The sequence below is a fragment of the Pseudorasbora parva genome, chromosome 3 (assembly GCF_024679245.1).
Source record: "Pseudorasbora parva isolate DD20220531a chromosome 3, ASM2467924v1, whole genome shotgun sequence".
Lineage (NCBI taxonomy): Eukaryota > Metazoa > Chordata > Actinopteri > Cypriniformes > Gobionidae > Pseudorasbora > Pseudorasbora parva.
This window is the reverse complement of record NC_090174.1, coordinates 18,355,745-18,364,769: the sequence shown is the minus strand read 5'-3', so window position 1 is coordinate 18,364,769 and position 9,025 is coordinate 18,355,745. Positions and strand designations below refer to the sequence as shown.

The window sequence follows — 9,025 nt, the reverse complement described above, 5'->3', positions numbered from 1 at the left end:
GTGGGATTCTTCTAGCAGGAATGCTAGCCTGTCCAGGTTGGAAAGGATATTCCCTATTGGGAGTGGACTTGAAAGAATATGTTCCATCTGCAATATTGATCTGTAGCCCACTGATGAAAATACAATCCAATCCCAAGAATACAGAGTATGCTAGAGCTTTGGTGGAAAGGATGGCTAGAGGTATGGGAAACACTTGGTTGTGGAGGGTTATTTCTGTGTTTGTCCATCCTACAGGGAGTGCAGTTTCACCATTAGCCAAGTAGAGGGTACAGAGGGACCACAGGCTGAGAGCTTCAGAGAATGCCAGTTCAGTCCATAAACTTTCATGTAAAACAGTATACCATGTGCGATATAGTCCGAAAGGTTGCTAGAATGTCTGCATCATCCAGGGGGTGTAATCTCAGAAAGTCATCATGTAACGGATTCACAGAGGCAGGATTCAATAGCAAGTAACTCAGTCTTTATTGACAGTATTGTCACAGAAAGACAAAACTCAGAACATTGACGAAGTCCGGATAAGACGGAGCCGTGAGAGAGGTTCCGTTGGCAGCACGGGTAGGCTGTGAGCAGCTATGACATGGGAGATCGGTGAAGGCAATCCGGGAAGGGATCCAGCGTTTCTCGGAGAGGGGAAACGACAACCGACACGGAGACACAAGGGGAAACATCCAACAACGCTCTGACAAAGACAAGAGAGAAACAGAGAGACTAAATAGGGTGAAGGTGATGAGTTGCAGCTGAAACAGGCGACCAGCCACAGGTGCGTGATGAGCCAATCCCAGGCTCCGCCCCAACCTCCATACAACACGCACCCAAGAGTGAGACAGGGAATCCATGAACTGTGACAGTACCCCTCCCCCTAGGAGTGTCCCTTGATGCTCCCAGCCGACCTCACCTGTTGATTGTAATCATCAATAAGGGAGTGATCCAGAATGTCCCTAGCAGGAACCCAACTTCTCTCCTCCGGACCGTAACCTTCCCAGTCCACCAAGTACTGGAAACCGCGTCCCCTCCGTCTAGAATCCAGAATGCGATTAACCGAATATGTTGGTTCCCCATCTACGAGTCGCGGCGGTGGGGGAACTGGGACTGGCGGATTAAGGTGGGAGTGAAAAACAGGCTTAATTTTGGATACATGGAAGGCGGGATGAATCCTTGTGTAAGCCGGAGGAAGTTTGAGGCGGACTGTCAGAGGACTAATGATCTTGGTGACAGTGAACGGGCCGATGAATTTGGGAGCAAGTTTATTAAATATGGAGCGGAGCGGAGCGGAATGTTCTTAGTAGAAAGCCACACTTTTTGACCCACAACGTAAACAGGAGGCTTAGACCGGTGGCGATCGGCTTTAGCCTTGGTGCGCGCTCCCACCTGCAGCAGAGTCTCACGGGCTCTGGTCCATGTGCGATGACACCTCTGGATAAAAGCGTAAACAGAGGCGACCTCGGAATCCAGACTAGGAAAAATAGGTGGCTGGTAACCTAAACTACACTCAAATGGCGAAAGGCCCGTAGATGACACTGGTAACGAGTTATGAGCGTACTCAACCATAGAAAGTTTTTGGCTCCAGGATGAAGGATTCTTGGGGACCAAACATCGCAACACTCTTTCCAGATCCTGATTGGCTCTCTCGGTCTGACCGTTGCTTTGGGGATGATAACCCGAAGACAGACTAACCGTGGCTCCTAGTAATTTACAAAACTCCTGCCAGAATTTGGACACGAATTGGGAACCTCTGTCTGAGACCACGTTCATCGGGAGGCCATGTAACCGAAAGACGTGATCTACAACAGATAAAGCTGTCTCCTTGGCTGAAGGTAATTTGGGCAAGGGAATGAAATGTGCTGCCTTCGAGAATCGGTCCACGACGGTCAAAACGACCGTCTTGCCCTGGGAGGACGGGAGGGCGGTAACAAAATCTAGAGGGATGTGGGACCAGGGTCTCGAAGGAACAGACAACGGTTGAAGTAACCCATGAGGAGGTTGGTTAGATGTCTTACCAACCGCACAGACCGAGCAAGCCAAAACAAAACTGTGAATGTCACGAGCCATAAGTGGCCACCAGAATCGTTGCTTTATTAAACTGCTAGTGCGGTTTACTCCTGGATGACATGCAATGTTGGAGCAGTGACCCAATTTTAGGACCTCGGATCTTAACTCCTCCGGAACGAACAAACGACTCGGTGGGCCGCCGGGTGGAGGCGTTACCTCTTCTAAGGCCACTTTGACCTTCGATTCGATCTCCCATGTGATTGTAGAGATAACATCTTCCCTGGCAAAATACACTCGGGAGTAACCGGGCGTTCGGAAGCTTTAAAAAATACGAGATAAAGAGTCGGGTTTGAATTTTTTAGACCCGGGGCGGTACGAGAGAACAAAGTCAAAACGTCCAGAAAAAAGTGCCCACCGAGCCTGCCTGGAGTTGAGTCTTTTAGCAGATCTAATATATTCAAGGTTCTTATGATCCGTCCATACGACAAAAGGTACCCCCGACCCCTCAAGCCAATGACGCCACTCCTCCAACGCTAATTTGACGGCCAACAACTCTCTGTTACCAATGTCATAATTGCGTTCGGCAGGAGAAAGACGATGGGAGAAAAACGCGCACGGGTGACCTCCACCATCTGAGGGAGCACGCTGTGAAAGAACTGCTCCTACCCCCACCTCTGACACATCGACCTCTACCACGAACTGACGTGTGGAATCAGGGGCGACTAAGATGGGAGCCGAAACAAAGCGGCTTTTCAGTTTGGCGAATACAGCCTCAGCTGTATCGGACCACCTGAACGTCGTTCTGGGAAGGGTCAAGGCAGTCAGAGGTGCGGCTAGTTGGCTGAAATTGCGAATAAATCGCTGATAGAAATTGGCAAACCCCAGAAACCTCTGTAGGGCCTTACGGGAATCTGGACTTGGCCAATCCATCACAGCCTTAACCTTGTCAGGATCCATGCCCATTCCCTCCGAGGACACGATGTACCCTAAAAAAGGAACAGACTGTTCATGAAAAGCGCATTTCTCCGCCTTGACAAAAAGCCCATTCTCTAGCAACCTCTGAGACACTCGTCTGACATGTTGAACATGTTCCTGGAGAGACGAAGAAAAAATCAAAATGTCATCCAGGTAGACATATATGAATTGGTCGACCATGTCTCTCAACACATCATTGACGAGTGCCTGGAAAACCGTTGGGGAGTTGGACAGCCCGAATGGCATCACCAAATATTCAAAATGCCCCCTGGGGGTGTTAAATGGGGTTTTCCATTCATCCCCCTCCCTGATGCGAACCAAATGATAAGCGTTACGTAAGTCCAACTTCGTGAAGACGGATGCTCCCTGCAACCTCTCGAAAGCTGAAGACATCAACGGCAAAGGATAGGTATTCTTTACCGTGATGTTATTCAGCCCTCTGTAATCTATACAAGGTCACAGAGAACCATCCTTCTTCCCCACAAAGAAGAACCCTGCCCCCGCTGGAGAAGAGGAAGGTTGGATGAATTTGGCGGCTAGAGAATCAGAAATATATTTCTCCATGGCCTCCCTCTCGGGAATAGAAAGAGAGTAAAGCTTGCCTTTAGGCGGAGACTTACCTGGGAGTAAATCTATAGCACAGTCATAGGGACGATGCGGAGGAAGAGAAGCAGCTCGGGACTTACTGAACACTTCCTTCGGGTCGAGGTACTCCGGAGGCACATTAGACAGATTCACTGCCTCACTCTGAAAAACAGAACGAGACACAGACGAACAAGCAGACACCAGACAAGACTCATAACACTTATTACTCCACACAGAAACAGAGTTGTGTCCCCAGTCAACCCTTGGGTTATGTAACTCCAGCCAAGGGTGACCGAGGACAACGGGAGCCATAGGGGAGTCCAGGATGAGGAAGGAAATGAGTTCGGTGTGGTTGCCTGAAGTGATCAGTGTGAGTGGTGAATGAAATGTCAGGGAGTACTTGTCCGTTAAGTGCATTGACAGAAATGGTGTTCTTGAGTGCAATGGTGGGTATGTGGAATTTGCGTGCAATGGCAGAGTCAAGAAAGTTACCCTCCGCTCCCGAGTCGAGGAGTGCTGGGGTGGAAAATTCCTGGGCTGCCCACAGCAGTCTCACTGGAAGGAGAGTGGAGGATGAGGTCTTTTCCACGGAGATCTCGCCCGACAGTAGCCTTTTCTTTACTGCCGGGCGTGGTCTTTTTCCCGGGCAGGAGTCTTGCAGGTGTCCGGCCCCGCCGCAGTAAAGGCAAAGACCACGGGATCTCCGTCTCGTTCTCTCCTCTCGGGAGAGCCGAGCTCGACCCACCTGCATGGGCTCCGGGTCGAAGGTGTAGCTGACCACATCCGCAGTGCTGGCTTGAGGGCATTCGACATTCCCGTGCTGTAATTCCATCCTGGATCTCAGCCGACTCAGACGAGCGTCCACCCTCAGCGCGAGTTCGATCAGACCGTCAATCTTCTCAGGTAGGTCGATCGTGAAAATCTCCTTCTGGATGCGGTCAGCCAGCCCATGCAGGAACATGTCCCACTGTGCCTCCTCGTTCCACTTGCACTCGGCGGCCAGGGTGCGGAACTCGATGGAATAGTCCGAGACCAAGCGGTTACCTTGATGGAGTTCTGCGAGTTGACGTGCCGCTTCTCTTCCTGTCACCGCTCGGTCAAACACCCTTCTCATCTCCGCCGCTAGCATCTGGAACGAGGAGCAGCAAGGATGTTGATTTTCCCACACCGCTGTTCCCCAAAGTGCGGCTCGTCCGGAGAGTAGGGTGAGGACGAATGCCACCTTGGATCTCTCAGTCTTGAAAGTCTGCGGTTGAAGAGCGAAAAATAAGGAACACTTGGTAATTGCTCTCACCGGCATAGCTTTCAGGTGTGAGTAGACGTGGTTCTGGTTGCCGCGGTGTGGATGGTGGGGGGGTAATCGGCGGTGGGTTGGGCACAGCGGGACTGACGAGTTGTTGCATCTGTTGGGTCAGCTCGGCCACCCGTGCCACCAAGGTGTGCACTGCCTGTTCTGTGGCAGTTAAGTTCGCCTCCTGCTGGTGCAGTCTCTCATTGCTGCTGGTCAGTAGGGCGTTGATACTCGCTGAATCCATGTTTGGTCAGAGCGTTCTGTAACGAATTCACAGAGGCAGGATTCAATAGCAAGTAACTCAGTCTTTATTGACAGTATTGTCACAGAAAGACAAAACTCAGAACATTGACGAAGTCCGGATAAGACAGAGCCGTGAGAGAGGTTCCGTTGGCAGCACGGGTAGGCTGTGAGCAGCAGTGACTCGGGAGATCGGTGAAGGCAATCCAGGAAGGGATCCAGCGTTTCTCGGAGAGGGGAAACGACAACCGACACGGAGACACAAGGGGAAACATCCAACAACGCTCTGACAAAGACAAGAGAGAAACAGAGAGACTAAATAGGGTGAAGGTGATGAGTTGCAGCTGGCACAGGCGACCAGCCGCAGGTGCGTGATGAGCCAATCCCAGGCTTCGCCCCAACCTACATACAACACGCACCCAAGAGTGAGACAGGGAATCCATGAACCGTGACACATCAAAGACATCTGGTCATAAAAGTCATCAAAGTCATCAAAGACATCTGGTCAAGTATAACAAGGGGTCACCATCATCTGAAGGTCTGCCAAAGGAAAGAAAAGTTTGTTTCAAATGGTCACTCTTGACCACAGAGGGGTCTTGGCTGGGGATGAAGTGGAAGCATAGACGGGGTGGTGTGGTGGGATGTTTCGCCTTCTGTAACAGTTACTTGTCTCTACTTTCAGCTCTTTCAGGGAGTCACTTAAGGTATTCAGTTGGACACTACATTGACTGATCTCCCGGGAAAGTTGGCCACGGTCCTGCCGAGTACTTTGCCGCATGCTCTGCAGGTCTTTCTGCACCTCTAGCTGCAATTGTTCCTCCATGAATCGGACTTCCGTGACTATGGTGTGTTCACTTTTCTGCAGTTCTCCTGTTACCTTTACATTCATGGCCTTTGTCAGTTGATCAGAATCCTCTCCTTCACGTTGTTTCTGAGCAGTAATCGTGGTATGAAGCTGCTGGTGGTTGGAGTTAATGATAGCAGTCAAGGTTTCAAACTGGGCTTTATGTAGGGAAGTTGTAGTTGCAAAATCCTGGGTGAGTACCTTCAAAGCTTGGTCCTGCTGTCTGAGCCAGTTAAACAGGACATCCCAGTTCCCTTTTACTTGCTCTGACAACTCATGAATTCCTCTGCCAGGAGTTGGGAGAAATCCAGGCATGTCTTACTGTGTTCCTGAAGGAGGTGAAGAAGGCAATATTTCTGTGGAGGTGCACAACTGCATGAGATCCGTCAGTGAGGGAGCATTTTCCCCAGTCCGTGGAGTAGCAAAACGCACATGGGTTCTGGGAGGACTACGAAACAATTTGGGTGTAGAGTAAAAGGTACAGGAGGTGGTGGTCTGGGTGGTTATGGGGTTTGTTGCACTGGGACCCAGTTGGGTGTCGCAATGTCAGGAGGATCAATTTCCACAAAAGTCGATGGTGGTGGAGGGGTATTGGCCATGGTTGCTGTGTGTATGGAAATGGAATGGGCAATGGTGAAATGTAAAAAAATATATATATATATATATATATATATATATATATATATATAGTGTGTGGTGTGCTGGTTCATATGCTTTCCTTTAGCTGACGTACTTGACACAGCGTTCAATCAGAATTAGAGGAATCAGTTCAGTTCAAAGTTCAGTTCAGTTCAGTTCAGTTCAGTTCAAAGTTCAGTTGAATCACAAAAAGAGTTCAAATTCTAGTTTGTTATAATCACATCTTCAACCATCAGGGATTCAAACAACCATAAGAAAAACAAATCAGTTCAAAAGTGACAATATAATATTCACACTTTCAGATGACAATTGTTTAAATTTCAGGTCCCTGTTTGGGCGCCACTTCTGTAACCGTGACGGCCCAATAAATAAATTCACAGAAAAAAACAAAAACAATTTAGTTAATTTAGATTTAGGTCAGTTAGTTGGGGCGCCAGACAGGCAATCCTGTCAGTATTTTGTAATGCAAATAACCCAGATAGTTCAAGTGCCACACGTTACATAAATCAACTTAAGATAAAGTAAAAATTGGGCAAAGAAAAGTAATGGCGAAACAAACTAAAGTCACAAAAAACAAACAAACAAACAAACAAATAAATCAATTAAAGCAAGTGAAAAATAAAATGAAAATAGAGAAACACTACTCACATATTACTTTGAAAGTAACATTTAAGGGAAAGTGTGAAAAGTGCTGAGGTGAATTATGTGGGTGGATGCGGGGAAAGATAAGCTGGTGTGTATGCCGAGAAGCCGCGACCTTCAGCAATGGCAAGACTTTTTTGTCGGCAACTGCAACAGACGATCGTCAATCCAGCTGGTTGAAAACGCTCAGCGCAGGAGACTTCTTGACTTTGGGAGTGTTATATCCTCCTGCGTCCTCTCCGTCCTCTCCAGCAATGGCCTAGCATTCAGTCCGCTGAAGGATAACGTCACCTGCCGTCGCTCAGGTAAGTGGAAATGCTCACCTTCACATTTCTTTATGTTTTCGTGAAGCGAACACCACCGAAACAGTTCTCCAATTTAACGTGAAGTTCTTGTCTGCATGTCAGCGCACATGAATTGAGGCACAATCTCAACCACCGCTCTAAAACAAAAAAACTCCCCTCCTTTTCCATTTCAAAAATCCCCTTTATGCGATTACCTCATTTCCCTTTACCATTTGGATAGGAATAGAATACCTGTAAATGAGGATGCACCATAGCTGTGATGTTGCTGTTGTTGTCTCTGGGGTAGTCCATTCTCTCCTGGACTCTGAAAACTTCCACTGTACATGGAGGAAACTCTACACCTATGACAGGTTAAAAAAATCATAGAAAGTGAAGTGATTCTTCTAAGAAAAAGGAAAAAGAGACATCATCCTGTTTTAAAATTTAAAAAATGTCACGGTTTTAAAATTGATTCTAAAGTCTAAATGTATTCATTTTTAATAAAAGACCAAAACTGATTACCAACATTCTTTAAAATATCTTAAAGGTCCCGTTCTTCACGATTCCATCTTTCAAACTTTAGTTAGTGTGTAATGTTGCTGTTAGAGCATAAATAATACCTGTAAAATTATAAAGCTCAAAGTTTAATGCCAAGTGAGATATTTTATTTAACAGAAACACCCTTTCAAAGCCTACAGCAAACAGCCTGTTTGTACTACAGCATGAAGTGCAGGGATTTAATAAGGTCACTAGAACAGTTTGTTGACTAACCCTCCGCCCACAAGAACAAGCAAAAAAGGGGGCGTGGTCTTGTTGCTCTCCCACGTGGAGAAGAGCTATGGCAAGCGGTTTTTGCATTAAATACACCTTCGCATACTAGTCATAAATCAGTTTTGACTAGTCATAATTCCAGTTCAAGATATCTCCTCTGCAATTTTGACTAGTTGTTATTGCAATTAAGATATCTACAATGTGATTGTGACTAGTCATAATATGGATTGAAGATATCTACAATGTTAATTTGACTAGTCATAATATACATTCAAGATATCTATAATGCTATTTTTACTAGTCATATTCTTCCATTGACTTCCATTGGAAAATATTTCCAGATATCTTCAAATGAGTTTTGACTAGTAGAAATTGCAATTAAAGATATCTATAATTGCTTTTATACTAGGCATAATTCTAATTAGAGATATCTCAAATTACAATTGTACTAGTCATAATTAAATTAGAGATATCTCTAACTGAATTATTACTAGTAAAAATTATAATTAGAGATATCTCTGGTTTTTGACTAGTCATAATCACATTTAAGATATCTGTAATTCATCAATTTTAAAGATATCTAAAATACATATGTAGATATCTGCAAATAATGTATTACTAGTCAAATTATAATTGAAGATATCTTGAATTGGATTTTTGTCTAGGCAAAACTTAATACAAGATATCTTGAATTGGAATTCTTCCTAGTCAAAACTCATTTAAAGATATCTGTAATTTAATTATAGATATCTTTGTCTGATTTTT

At 46.0% G+C, this 9,025-nt stretch overlaps 1 protein-coding gene across 6 annotated transcripts in view; it reads right to left on the bottom strand.

Annotated features, from left to right (window-relative positions):
* aspa (aspartoacylase) overlaps window positions 1–9,025 on the bottom strand; it is a 103,354-nt gene that overhangs the window by 22,247 nt on the left and 72,082 nt on the right. For 5 of the 6 annotated variants that reach the window (XR_010904305.1, XM_067437963.1, XM_067437966.1 and 2 more), the window contains one exon: window positions 7,742–7,851. The exons of the other annotated variant lie outside the window; for it this stretch is intronic. Coding sequence is in view for 4 of the 5 variants with exons in the window: in XM_067437963.1 (XP_067294064.1) it covers window positions 7,742–7,851 (110 nt within the window). In the remaining variant the exon portion in view is untranslated. The remainder of the gene's footprint in view (window positions 1–7,741; window positions 7,852–9,025) is intronic. 6 annotated transcript variants of the gene reach the window in all.